A 14,202-nucleotide genomic window follows, 5' to 3' on the forward strand; every position below is an offset into this window, starting at 1 on the left:
AAAATCACTTCAGACACCAATATTCAACATCTACTCATCATACCCGTTCCAAAAATACCCATATTGCATGGGTTTAGATGAATTTTCATGAACCGAAAGCCGCCATCTTGGATTTCAAAATGACTCCAGACATCAATATTCAACATCTACTCATCATACCCGTTCCAAAAATACCCATATTGCATGGGTTTAGTTGAATTTTCATGAACCGAGAGCCACCATGTTTGATTTCAAAAGACTCCAGACACCCATATTCAACATCTACTCATCGTACCCGTTCCAAAAATACCCATATTGCATGGTTTCAGATGAATTTTCATGAACCGAAAGCCGCCATCTTGGATTTCAAAATCACTTCAGACACCAATATTCAACATCTACTCATCATACCCGTTCCAAAAATACCCATATTGCATGGGTTTAGATGAATTTTCATGAACCGAAAGCCGCCATCTTGGATTTCAAAATGACTCCAGACATCAATATTCAACATCTACTCATCATACCCGTTCCAAAAATACCCATATTGCATGGGTTTAGTTGAATTTTCATGAACCGAGAGCCACCATGTTGGATTTCAAAAGACTCCAGACACCCATATTCAACATCTACTCATCGTACCCGTTCCAAAAATACCCATATTGCATGGTTTCAGATGAATTTTCATGAACCGAAAGCCGCCATCTTGGATTTCAAAATCACTTCAGACACCAATATTCAACATCTACTCATCGTACCCGTTCCAAAAATACCCATATTGCATGGTTTCAGATGAATTTTCATGAACCGAAAGCCGCCATCTTGGATTTCAAAATCACTTCAGACACCAATATTCAACATCTACTCATCATACCCGTTCCAAAAATACCCATATTGCATGGGTTTAGATGAATTTTCATGAACCGAAAGCCGCCATCTTGGATTTCAAAATGACTCCAGACATCAATATTCAACATCTACTCATCATACCCGTTCCAAAAATACCCATATTGCATGGGTTTAGTTGAATTTTCATGAACCGAGAGCCACCATGTTGGATTTCAAAATGACTCCAGACACCCATATTCAACATCTACTCATCGTACCCGTTTCAAAAATACCCATATTGCATGGGTTTAGATGAATTTTCATGAACCGAAAGCCGCCATCTTGGATTTCAAAATGACTCCAGACATCAATATTCAACATCTACTCATCATACCCGTTCCAAAAATACCCATATTGCATGGGTTTAGATGAATTTTCATGAACCGAAAGCCGCCATCTTGGATTTCAAAATGACTCCAGACATCAATATTCAACATCTACTCATCATACCCGTTCCAAAAATACCCATATTGCATGGTTTCAGATGAATTTTCATGAACCGAAAGCCGCCATCTTGGATTTCAAAATCACTTCAGACACCAATATTCAACATCTACTCATCGTACCCGTTCCAAAAATACCCATATTGCATGGTTTCAGATGAATTTTCATGAACCGAAAGCCGCCATCTTGGATTTCAAAATCACTTCAGACACCAATATTCAACATCTACTCATCGTACCCGTTCCAAAAATACCCATATTGCATGGTTTCAGATGAATTTTCATGATCCGAGAGCCGCCATCTTGGATTTCAAAATGACTCCAGACATCGATATTTAACATCTACTCATCATACCCGTTTCAAAAATATCCATATTGCATGGGTTTAGTTGAATTTTCATGAACCGAGAGCCACCATGTTGGATTTCAAAAGACTCCAGACACCCATATTCAACATCTACTCATCGTACCCGTTCCAAAAATACCCATATTGCATGGTTTCAGATGAATTTTCATGAACCGAAAGCCGCCATCTTGGATTTCAAAATCACTTCAGACACCAATATTCAACATCTACTCATCGTACCCGTTCCAAAAATACCCATATTGCATGGTTTCAGATGAATTTTCATGAACCGAAAGCCGCCATCTTGGATTTCAAAATCACTTCAGACACCAATATTCAACATCTACTCATCGTACCCGTTCCAAAAATACCCATATTGCATGGTTTCAGATGAATTTTCATGATCCGAGAGCCGCCATCTTGGATTTCAAAATGACTCCAGACATCGATATTTAACATCTACTCATCATACCCGTTTCAAAAATATCCATATTGCCATGGGTTTAGTTGAATTTTCATGAACCGAGAGCCACCATGTTGGATTTCAAAATGACTCCAGACACCCATATTCAACATCTACTCATCGTACCCGTTTCAAAAATACCCATATTGCATGGGTTTAGATGAATTTTCATGAACCGAAAGCCGCCATCTTGGATTTCAAAATGACTCCAGACATCAATATTCAACATCTACTCATCATACCCGTTCCAAAAATACCCATATTGCATGGGTTTAGATGAATTTTCATGAACCGAAAGCCGCCATCTTGGATTTCAAAATGACTCCAGACATCAATATTCAACATCTACTCATCATACCCGTTCCAAAAATACCCATATTGCATGGTTTCAGATGAATTTTCATGAACCGAAAGCCGCCATCTTGGATTTCAAAATCACTTCAGACACCAATATTCAACATCTACTCATCGTACCCGTTCCAAGAATACCCATATTGCATGGTTTCAGATGAATTTTCATGAACCGAAAGCCGCCATCTTGGATTTCAAAATCACTTCAGACACCAATATTCAACATCTACTCATCATACCCGTTCCAAAAATACCCATATTGCATGGGTTTAGTTGAATTTTCATGAACCGAGAGCCACCATGTTGGATTTCAAAAGACTCCAGACACCCATATTCAACATCTACTCATCGTACCCGTTCCAAAAATACCCATATTGCATGGTTTCAGATGAATTTTCATGAACCGAAAGCCGCCATCTTGGATTTCAAAATCACTTCAGACACCAATATTCAACATCTACTCATCGTACCCGTTCCAAAAATACCCATATTGCATGGTTTCAGATGAATTTTCATGAACCGAAAGCCGCCATCTTGGATTTCAAAATCACTTCAGACACCAATATTCAACATCTACTCATCGTACCCGTTCCAAGAATACCCATATTGCATGGTTTCAGATGAATTTTCATGAACCGAAAGCCGCCATCTTGGATTTCAAAATCACTTCAGACACCAATATTCAACATCTACTCATCATACCCGTTCCAAAAATACCCATATTGCATGGGTTTAGTTGAATTTTCATGAACCGAGAGCCACCATGTTGGATTTCAAAAGACTCCAGACACCCATATTCAACATCTACTCATCGTACCCGTTCCAAAAATACCCATATTGCATGGTTTCAGATGAATTTTCATGAACCGAAAGCCGCCATCTTGGATTTCAAAATCACTTCAGACACCAATATTCAACATCTACTCATCGTACCCGTTCCAAGAATACCCATATTGCATGGTTTCAGATGAATTTTCATGAACCGAAAGCCGCCATCTTGGATTTCAAAATGACTCCAGACATCAATATTCAACATCTACTCATCGTACCCGTTCCAAAAATACCCATATTGCATGGTTTCAGATGAATTTTCATGAACCGAAAGCCGCCATCTTGGATTTCAAAATCACTTCAGACACCAATATTCAACATCTACTCATCATACCCGTTCCAAAAATACCCATATTGCATGGGTTTAGTTGAATTTTCATGAACCGAGAGCCACCATGTTGGATTTCAAAAGACTCCAGACACCCATATTCAACATCTACTCATCGTACCCGTTCCAAAAATACCCATATTGCATGGTTTCAGATGAATTTTCATGAACCGAAAGCCGCCATCTTGGATTTCAAAATCACTTCAGACACCAATATTCAACATCTACTCATCGTACCCGTTCCAAAAATACCCATATTGCATGGTTTCAGATGAATTTTCATGAACCGAAAGCCGCCATCTTGGATTTCAAAATCACTTCAGACACCAATATTCAACATCTACTCATCGTACCCGTTCCAAAAATACCCATATTGCATGGTTTCAGATGAATTTTCATGATCCGAGAGCCGCCATCTTGGATTTCAAAATGACTCCAGACATCGATATTTAACATCTACTCATCATACCCGTTTCAAAAATATCCATATTGCCATGGGTTTAGATGAATTTTTACGAACCGAATTTCACTATCAACAATTTCAAATTACTTCAGACATCGAGATTCGACACCACCCATTCCAAAAATAATCATACTGCATGATAAGATTTGGTTGAAATTGATTTTCAAAACTTCACTCACCTCATTGAATATCACCATGTGATAGTGAAAATCTTTGCATGGCTGATAATTGTGAGAATGATTTTCAATGATGATAATTTATAATCATGTGTGAGTTTACGAAACATCACTATGGTGATATTGGACGGGGTGTGATATTTTCCATACTCACTTCGAGTGATCACAATTATCATTGATATTGTAGATAGTGATAATCGCTGTCGAAAATCGCGCATGATTTTCTGCAGCGGTGAGATTTGATTATTTGATATTTTCGCAACACTGCGTACAAGCTTGGATCATGATGAAATCCCTGGCCGCCCAACAACATCTGTTACTGAAGAAAACATTGAATCGGCGAAGCAAATCGTGTTGCAAAATCGTTCTGTACCGATTAGAGAGATTGCTCTTATGGATCAGCACATTTCAACTGATGTTTTGGGTTTGAAACGCGTCGCTTCTCGGCTGGTGCCAAAAAAGCTGAATTTCATTAAAAAACAGCGTCGTGTTGATGTGGCCAAAGAGATGATTTTCAACGCAGATAGTGACCCCACATTCATCGAATACATCATAACTAGTGATGAGGTGTGGATCTATGAATATGACGTCGAAACCGCACAACAATCGACCGAATGGCGCTTAGAAGGCGAGCCGTTGTTCTAAATTTTCATCCATTATAAAAATCGCCACACGAAAATTTATCAACTACTTTGTATAGACGCCGAACAAAAACTAATCGTACGATATGCGTCAAAATTAGACAGAATGTGTATAAAAGTGTTGCCAACGTTGAGAGAATAAAAGTTTACCGATTGGACAAGCACGGGAATTTTAAAATGAAAATTCCGGTTCTTTTTTGATCATAAGGTATATCTATGCATATAATTCTACCAAATTTCATTCGGATACGACTTCCGGTTCCGAAATTACAGACTTATAGGTATAGATATTTCATTTTCAGGGACGTGTTTTTATACATGACACGGAAAATTAAATAAAATACATTGAAATAGCCGTATAATTCTTGAATTGGACTGATTTGATTAGTTGATGAATATTTTGATTTTGGGTCCAGATTCCGGAAGTATCTAAAAAAGTGATCGTGTATTTCAAACCGGAAATCACTCCAATTTCATAGAGTTAAGTTAAGTATTCATTGTGAAAACCGACTATTGAACTGAGTATCATTTACTATTCGACTAAGCAAAATGACTGTGTGTGTATGAGTGTGGATGTGTGTATGTAACGTTTTTTTGTACTAACTTTTCTCGTAGATGGCAGAACCGATTTTCAAAAGCTTAGATCCAAATGAAAGGTCTTATGATCCCATACAAAATGTTTGAATTTTGTTTGGACAAAACTTCCGGTTCTAGAGTTATGGGGTAAAATGTGTTAAAAAATTAAAATATGTGTAGTAATTTTTCTCAAAGATGAAGTGACCGATTTTTACAAACTTAGATTTAAATTAAAGGTCTTATGATTATATACGAATCAGGAATCAGAACAAATTGGCTCAAATGGCACACTCCCCTTGATATTTGGAGATTTGTGCCTTGAATTATAGGGTAAAGTGTGTCAAAAAATTATTTCATCGCCTAAATGGGCGAAACAAATATTTGAACAATTTTCTACACTGACCTCAGAACTACTCCACTCGATAGTCATTATCAGTAGATGACCAAAAAAACTTATTCCTGCTATCATGGTTCTCGGTTTCCGATTCCGGAGGCACCGGAAATAACGGACCGGACATCAAAACTGCTCCAATCGGAAGTCATTACCAGTAGATGGCCAAACAAAGTGATTTCGGTTGTTCCTTCAAGAATCGAGGAAAATTATTCTGAAGAATACCAATAATATCAATAAATCAGATTTTACTTCAGAAAAAAAAACTCAAAGTCGTAGTATATCCTATATTCTCACTATGAATTTCATCCGAGCAATTTTAATGTTGATCGTAATGCAGGTTCTAAAACTTTCTTGAATTTTGAATTATTTCGAAATAGGTTTAACGCAGGGGTATGCTGGTTCTTCATTTTGATTTATAAACCTTATAAAAAACTGTTCACTTGGCTGCAATATGATCTTATAATGGTTTTCAGAAGGCTCCTGTGGAGTTTTCAGTTTCAATGTGAGAATTATGGTGTAGCACTCAAGAGAGCTACAAGTGTTTCGGAAAAATTGAAAGTGTAGCTTGAGATAACCTTACAGAAAAATGAAATGATAGGTTTGTTAAAAAATTGACGGGGGCGGCTTATTTTGAGTTCGCCTCGGGCTCCAGACTCTGGCTTTGCAGGCGAGAAAATCGAATCGGAAAGTTGAAAAATTGATGGAATAACTATAGCGGCGGAAAAGGTGACTACATTCAATTAAATTAATCCAAACAGCTTGGAGCCTACATGAATAAATTTATATCAATACAAAGTGTTTAGTTTGATATCTGCTCAGCTTTGCTGCCGTATTGCTTAAATGTTTACTTATTATAAAAATTTCCCTGTCAAAAATTCCGTCTGTTCTGAATTTTTATGAAATCATAATCTGATATGAACAAGTTTAAATTGATTCAAAATTTGTGCAAAACATTTTATGTGTAGCTCAAAACGAACAACGAAATCCGACCAACAAGTGTTCAAAACAACCACCCAACTCCACAGATAATAATGAAGAGTGACTTACCTGGTAGTGCCGCTACTGCTACTGCTAGTCAGTTCCCAGCTGGTGATCCTAATTGGCCAAGCGATCTGACCGAAGCTATCTCTAATCAAAGTTTCCCACGCTGAATAGCTTGAAGGTGAGGACGAAGAATTATCCGACTGCAGCCGTTCGGAGCGCTGCAGGCGTGCCCGGCGTCTGGGGGACAGCGATACCTGCTGCTGCTGCTGCTGCTTCTGCTGCTGCTGATGATGAGTAGTCTGGTGTGATACCGTTGGACTGTCTCTACTGGCACCGGTGCCAGCAGTTGACGGTAACGACGCAGATGACGAAGACCATCGAACAGGGCGGTAAGACGGCGGAACCGGCGAGTCCAGCGGATGTGATGAGTTGGGATTTTCCATTACTTGTTTCGAGCAACAAGAAAGGAAAATATCAACAGCAGAAACAATTGGCACTTAAACCTGGCTGCGTTCACTTTGGAGGTATTTCTATTTATTTTCTTCTGCTGTGTTGGCAATAAGGATATACCACCGCACAATGCCACAGAGGATGCTAACTGTTGCGCTCCAGCGATGATATATGTATGTACTGGTAAAAAAATCGCACTTGGTTGACTTTTTTTTCCTGGTTGGCAAAGTACTTACATGTGAAACCTACGGATGGTGCTACACCTAATAAAAATTTCAACAGAAATGAAATAAATTTGAGTGCCCGGAAAAATAATGCTGATCGTCATCTTAAAAGTTTCATAAAATTTAACACCCTGATGCAAAACATGCTGCCATAAGTAAGCATAAAACCATTGCTTGCTTCGAGTGCTTCTGCTTTTCCGCACTCAATCGCTTAGACTACTGTTTCACACAATAGCAAATATATAACCTGAAGCCAATACTTTCACAGTGCCAGATTATTTTCCCGTTTCTGTTTCATCCCCGCCACTACTGGAGCAATTCCCTCGTGCGTGGCTAAGTAGACAGACAAAACTTCCGGTACGCTATTCACACAGCAAGCAATCAGCTAAGCTGCAGTGCAGCGAGTAACAAACTATTCTCCCATTCATCAGCACAAACTAGCCACTACCGCCACAGGACACGGCATGAATACCGACTCGCAAATTTTCACCGTACAACCTCGCCGGAACGCCACCCAAAACACGACAATCCTCACCGCGCGACCAAACATGAATGCCAGTCTGGCTGTAGACAGCATTGCTTTTTCCCAGCCAGAATTCCACCAATGAAATGTGAATAAACTTCATCCAAACAACGAACGCCGCCACCCTCTTGGCAGGCGGCTACCTGGCCAGTTGTGGTAGTCCATTTGGGTGGGAGTGGGTGGCAGGAAGCGAACCAGAAAGAAAGTGTACCCACAAATGGTAAGAGCTCAATTTATGGCTTGAAGCTACGAAGAAAACGTAGATCACGTGTGTTACTTTGAGCCTGTTGCTGTCCCTAGAATAAACACCCAGAGCTCGCTGCTCGGAGTACCTTGGCGCCCCCCGGTTGTTGAGAAATGAATTCTAACCACTAACCATCCATGCTGTCAATAAGGGCGGGAACTCGCTCTCTCTCAAAATTTGATGGTAACAGATTCACTGCCATGAGCACGTGCTGCTACAGGTGAGATGTTCATTTATTCCGTCATTCCTGTTTGGCATGGACACAATTAGGAGTAAACTTGAATTGCAGTGCCATGCAATCAAAACCTATTTTGATGACATAATCCACGCTTCGTGGTGAGCTCGAAGCATACGGATTATTTTTTACGGACACAATTTGAAACAATGTATTTTCATTTTGTTTGCGAATAGTTCCGGTATCAAAAGTTAGATACTTGAGACGTATACAGAAAGCAGTGCGTTTTGAATACATTTGCCGCATTGATAAACGGCAAAAAATCAATTTTTCTTTCAAATGGCAAATGTATTTCGATTTTAATTTCGATGAACTAAAATCTTTAAATATATGGAACAAAGGTCAGAAGACCAGCAAATCTCGACTGTTGCGTAACGATGACTCTGCCCATGATTGCATTAAAGTTCCAATCAAACGTTCGAATGAAACTTATTTGAATATCGATAATAAATTATTAAATTTTGCAGTGCCCTCTCATTTCTCTCAACTTCTTTTTTTTTTGTTCATCCATTCGAATACTGGAAATGTTAAATTAAATTCTTACCTCTTTTTTGTCTCTTTTGTCAGTCTCGTACAGAAAGGTTATGCAATCACTGTGAGAAAACCTAATTTCCTTCCAATGCCAAACATAGATACAAACGAATGATATTACGGTTCAAATTTGGAATAGTCCAGGTGGAACAAAATGGAATGAAAAGTAATTTTCATGAGGAGGAAGAGTATGCTTTAAAAAAATATTTGTATGATGCTCGAATTCCAATAAACGTTAAATTTCGCTTAATACATTAAGATCAAAATTACCACCTCAGAGTAAAAACTTTTTCTTTCACTTCTATTATGATTTTTCAAATAAATTTGCCCGTTTTTATAAAAATTCGTTAAAAAGGTGAAGTAATTAGAAAATTTCCTACCGATTTGACAGCTCTTGCTGAAAGTATCATCTCTAAACAAGCAGCGCCTCTACATTTCATTTTAGCGTCATTATGACAATTGAACGTCATTTATGTCAGATAAGTAGTGTCCGTTTCATGTAAGTGAAAGTATACAGAAGAGCTTAATAAGAAGTGTATCGAAAATAAGCCATCCACAAATATTTCTTTCAAATTATGATAAAAAACTATATTTTTTTCAAACTAAAAATTAATCCATTTTGTACGAGGTTTAACTTGAGCATAATGAAAACTGAATTAAATTTATGTTATTCCTTCACGAATTTTCGAACTTCGGATCGAACGCTCTTTATCAGGTCCGGACAAGTGTTGCATCGCATATTTTGGACACTTGAGCTCAATTTTTTTTAAAATCCTGCATGTTCCCTGCTGCCTTACCAGTCTTCTTGAAGACCCTCTTCACGATTGCCCAGTAAAGTTCGATGGATTGAAGCTGATGGCTATTTGGTGGATTGATATTTTTCTCAACGAAATTTATACCCGTTTTCCGCAAGCCAATTGAGAGTGGTTTTGGCATAGTGAGCCAACGCTAAATCCGACCAAAACAGTGGAGATGTACTATGCTTCTTATACAAAGGCAGCAATTCTTCACTTGAATCGACCTGTCCGCATCGCTCACATCCTCCCCAAAGACGACAGTAAAGTATTGTGGACCTGGAAGGGTTTTTGAGTCCACCTTTACATAAGTCTCATCGTCCATCAAAACGCATGCATCCGGACACTGCAAAAGACGCGAATACAATTTCCGGGCCCTTGTTGCTGCTCGCTTCTTCTGTTCTACACTTTGTTTCGAGATTTTCTGCTTCTTGTAGGTCTTCAGGTGATTTCGCCTCTTGATAAGCTGGATCATTCCGACACTCGTTCTTTATGATTAGAGATACCACTTTCTGGTCCAGTTTCGGGTTGGAAGAACCGGGTTTTCTGCCTCTTCCTGGTAGCAGACCCTGTCAGCTTGGAGCGAAATCAATCTTCAGTTCAACAACACCATCGCACGGCATCACATTCAACATATCATGTCAATTGTATGGGTGAGCAGTGCTGCTATTTTGGCGCGCACGAATTTGACATTTCTCTCCCCTGCTTCTATGTACGAGATTCGATGCGGACTCGCCTGAGGGCACCATGTTCGCAAAAAAGGATGTTGCCAATGATTTGTTCGGGAAATGTGAGAGCTGGATATCTTGTTAATATGATGTCTTTGCTGGTAGCTAATAGCTAGTGTTCCCCAAACTTATTAAGGGCTGAGGACAGTACCGTAAAGTGGTAGGTTTTTTGCAATTTTCCAGTTTCAAATTAAATTTTCTTGGAAACGGTTCAGAGTATAGAAAAACTTCTTGGAAACGGTTCAGAGTATAGAAACCTGACAATGTCTTCGAAATTTAGTTGAGAATATTCTGTGAAATTTTCAGAATGATTCATTGAGTTTAGCGGTCGTGTAGTATTTTTTCTGACTGAAGAACTGCTGAAAATTGGAACACTCGGAAATGCATACCTCTACTTGTTCATCGAATATCTCGGCTTTGAGGGATTGTATCATAAATCTACCGCGACAAAGTCTAGATAATTTAGTTTAGATGCAATTAGTACATAAAAACATATATGTTATCGCCATAAAAATAAATTCTTGTATTTTTCTTGTGAAACAAAGTCGGTTTCAAAGTATCCGACATTTTTTGGCTTTGGTTTCCTGATAGCATTCTGAAAAAGGAGAGAGAAGTAAAATTGGCTCGAGAAGGCTGCCAAACACACAGACGTTTCATCATATATAAACACATTTTTTGTTTCGCATTCAATCTTTGTGACAGTTGAATATTTTTTCATTGTTCATTGGAATCCATGTAATGTCCAACCCATACGATAGATTTATGTGATAAAACATCTCATCGAAATAATAAAATGTATGCTGGTAACCCAGCACAGTTTGCTCATATACAAGAGAGTACAAGAGAAATACGATGCGTAAAGGGAATTGAGCGAGCCACGTGGTCGATCTAAAACTCAACACGCGACCCTCTGTCTTCAGACCTTAATGATGGTTTTAACACTGGCATTATGAATTCCAAACCGCTTTGCCAATTTTCGCAAAGTAGGGGAAAGTCTTATAAAGCGCCACTGCTAGCCAAAATGCCCCCTTTCCTTTCTTAAGCATTGAAGACTTTTCTGAACCTAAGTTTTATCACTAACAATATCTTTTCGTAGGATCTTTCTGCTATACAAGTTTGGTGATTGTCGTTTGCAGGAAACTATGAAAAAACTAAAATTTTCATTTGGCAGCTTTTCGATATAAGGTTTAGCTTCGAATAAATAGATGTTTTATCCGCCATTTCATTGACATACTGATTATCTCAAAACAGTAACTTTATGGACATTTCCAGAAGCATAATGCATCATTGTTGTGGGATAAAATGTCTATTGTTGTGTGTCATACCACTGATTTGTTGTGAGACATATTTTACGGCTGCTGGGGCATTATGTCTGAGGCGAGCGAAAAAAAAACTAAGAATGTGGCCGTTTTGGAAAATGTGTTTATATCAATCAATTCTCATCTTTTCTATTGGAGTCACTGAAAATTATGTTCCTCATCCGTATTCCAATGGAATACTTACATTCTCGAGAAAAATATATCAATACACTTGGAAATATCTCAATTTTTTCTTAAGGGGGGCATATTATAACGCTTTACCCTAATACCCTTCTCACTTAGCCATGTGTCTAGAACTTCAATTTTCACTTCCTTTCCAATACGCGACATTTTAAAAACGCAGAATTTCAACCGCACAAACAAGTAAACAATCGACAGCTGACAGCCAAACGCACAGCATGCTGTGATCTGAGCATAAAAAACCATCACAAATACATGCGCACAACACAAATGTATGTGAATAGCTTATTTTCGATACACTCCTTAATTGGTTGAAGCAACTGAGACAGTTTGTCGCACGGAACGACCGAAATTAGCTCTGCGCCTAATTCGTATTACTGTTTTTGAATTAGTTAATTTTAACAACAAAATTTCCAAAATAACTTTGAATTTACTTTGCTGAAAAAAACTTTTATTTTTAGAGAATGTGTTTAGTTGGCGAATATCCTGGACACAAGCCAGCAATATTTCAATCCAACACAAAATTCTCATTGACAACTAATTTTGTGACTAAAATCAGAAAATTTGTCCCTATTTATCTATCACCATCATAGCTGAAGGACAGCACAAAGAAAACAAAAATAAAATTGGTTTTATTGACCAGTTTATTAGCCAAAAACTCTTGAGAAGTGTTAAAGCAAAACAATCTATTAAAAAGCTAAAAAGGACAGAAAACAGCGTTTTGGAAGAAAAATTTTGAAAAAGAAATTTATATTTCGTTTATGCCTTTTTCTCCAATACAACATCGTATTTATGCCTGCCAATATAGAAAAAACAACCGCGACTGAAAAATTCTTTTCGGTAGCAGTGTACCATTTGGTGGCTAGTAGTCATTACGGTGTTAACGTTTTTTGGTGACAGTGCGCCATATAGCTGCAAATTGCAGAAGCCAATTCAACCATTTATGTTGGTTGAAAACAACGTTTTATTTCTCTAATTCAACTAAAAAAATAGCCATTTCAACAAATATTTTATTATTATTAAGGGAATGAGAATTAAAAAATCTAAATTAGCCAAAGTACACAAATCAACTAATTTTTTCGCCATTATGCTGATTTCGGTCTTTCCGTGCGTGAATACGACTTACTTTAGTATAGGGCGCCTTCTCAAATTTACTCTGTTCAAGAAGGTGTAGAACTAAATCGAAAATATTATCAGCAATTTATGATAAAATTTTCAGTAGTTCGAAATAACCACAAATAACTCAAAATTACAGTTTTCTAAAATGTTTAGTATCAACGAGTATCAAAAAGATAAACTCATGACGCTTGTTTGTCTTTCTCGTGCTCGGACGACGGTTCTCGCGGTACCTACAATGTAAATATAAAATGTAAAAATGTAAATATAAAATGACTTTAATTATCAAAGGACTTTTCTTAATTATTAAAGGACTTTTCGATGTTTTCTTCCATTGAAATTATTGTAATTCCTATAGTGTGTACCGAACATTTTTTTTTACTCTCTGTTGGTCTATCTTATTAATTTATGTGTTAGAATAAGTGTGTCAATAATTCGTCGTACTTAAGCATAGGTGCACCGTTACAGCTCTGGAAGTAAATAATGAAACCTTGCACAATTCACACAACACACCTACTTATGAGAACTATTTTAGTTCAGAAATATGAGAATCGTGTATTCACGTCATTAAGATATGTTTTTGACATTACCCACCCACTCTGTTGCATTCATGCATACTGGTAACTTTGTTGGGAGTGTGCCATTGCTCAGTTGCACGAGTGACACCTCATTGAAACGTTTCATTTTCCGTTTAGAGTGTATGTCATTACTCAACTGTAACGTTCCATTACTCGTTTGCTGGATGTCACAGCTAAACTGCCAGCATGATATATAAAAAATGTCAGTTTAGTTAAAACAACAATCGATTAGTTGCACCAGTTTTAACCAATCAAATTCAGAAAAGAAACTAATATTTTAGTTGGTTTGCGATCACTGGCTTTTGGAAGTACCAAGAATAGGACAATTTTACAAGCAAATACTATACAATTACTTTGTGATGTAATTATTTTTAATCTAAGCCTTGAACCGTAGCATTTGGATATTGTAAATCTGCT

At 37.7% G+C, this 14,202-nt stretch overlaps 1 protein-coding gene across 1 annotated transcript in view; it reads right to left on the reverse strand.

Moving 5' to 3' along the window:
- LOC131427801 (GTPase-activating Rap/Ran-GAP domain-like protein 3) overlaps window positions 1–8,062 on the reverse strand; it is a 659,718-nt gene extending 651,656 nt beyond the window's left edge. Inside the window, exon 1 of the mRNA XM_058591317.1 lies at window positions 6,927–8,062. Coding sequence (XP_058447300.1) covers window positions 6,927–7,306 — 380 coding nt within the window. The 5' untranslated portion in view covers window positions 7,307–8,062. The remainder of the gene's footprint in view (window positions 1–6,926) is intronic.
- Window positions 8,063–14,202: the final 6,140 nt, after the last annotated feature.

The sequence above is a fragment of the Malaya genurostris genome, chromosome 2 (assembly GCF_030247185.1).
Source record: "Malaya genurostris strain Urasoe2022 chromosome 2, Malgen_1.1, whole genome shotgun sequence".
Taxonomy (NCBI): Eukaryota; Metazoa; Arthropoda; class Insecta; order Diptera; family Culicidae; genus Malaya; species Malaya genurostris.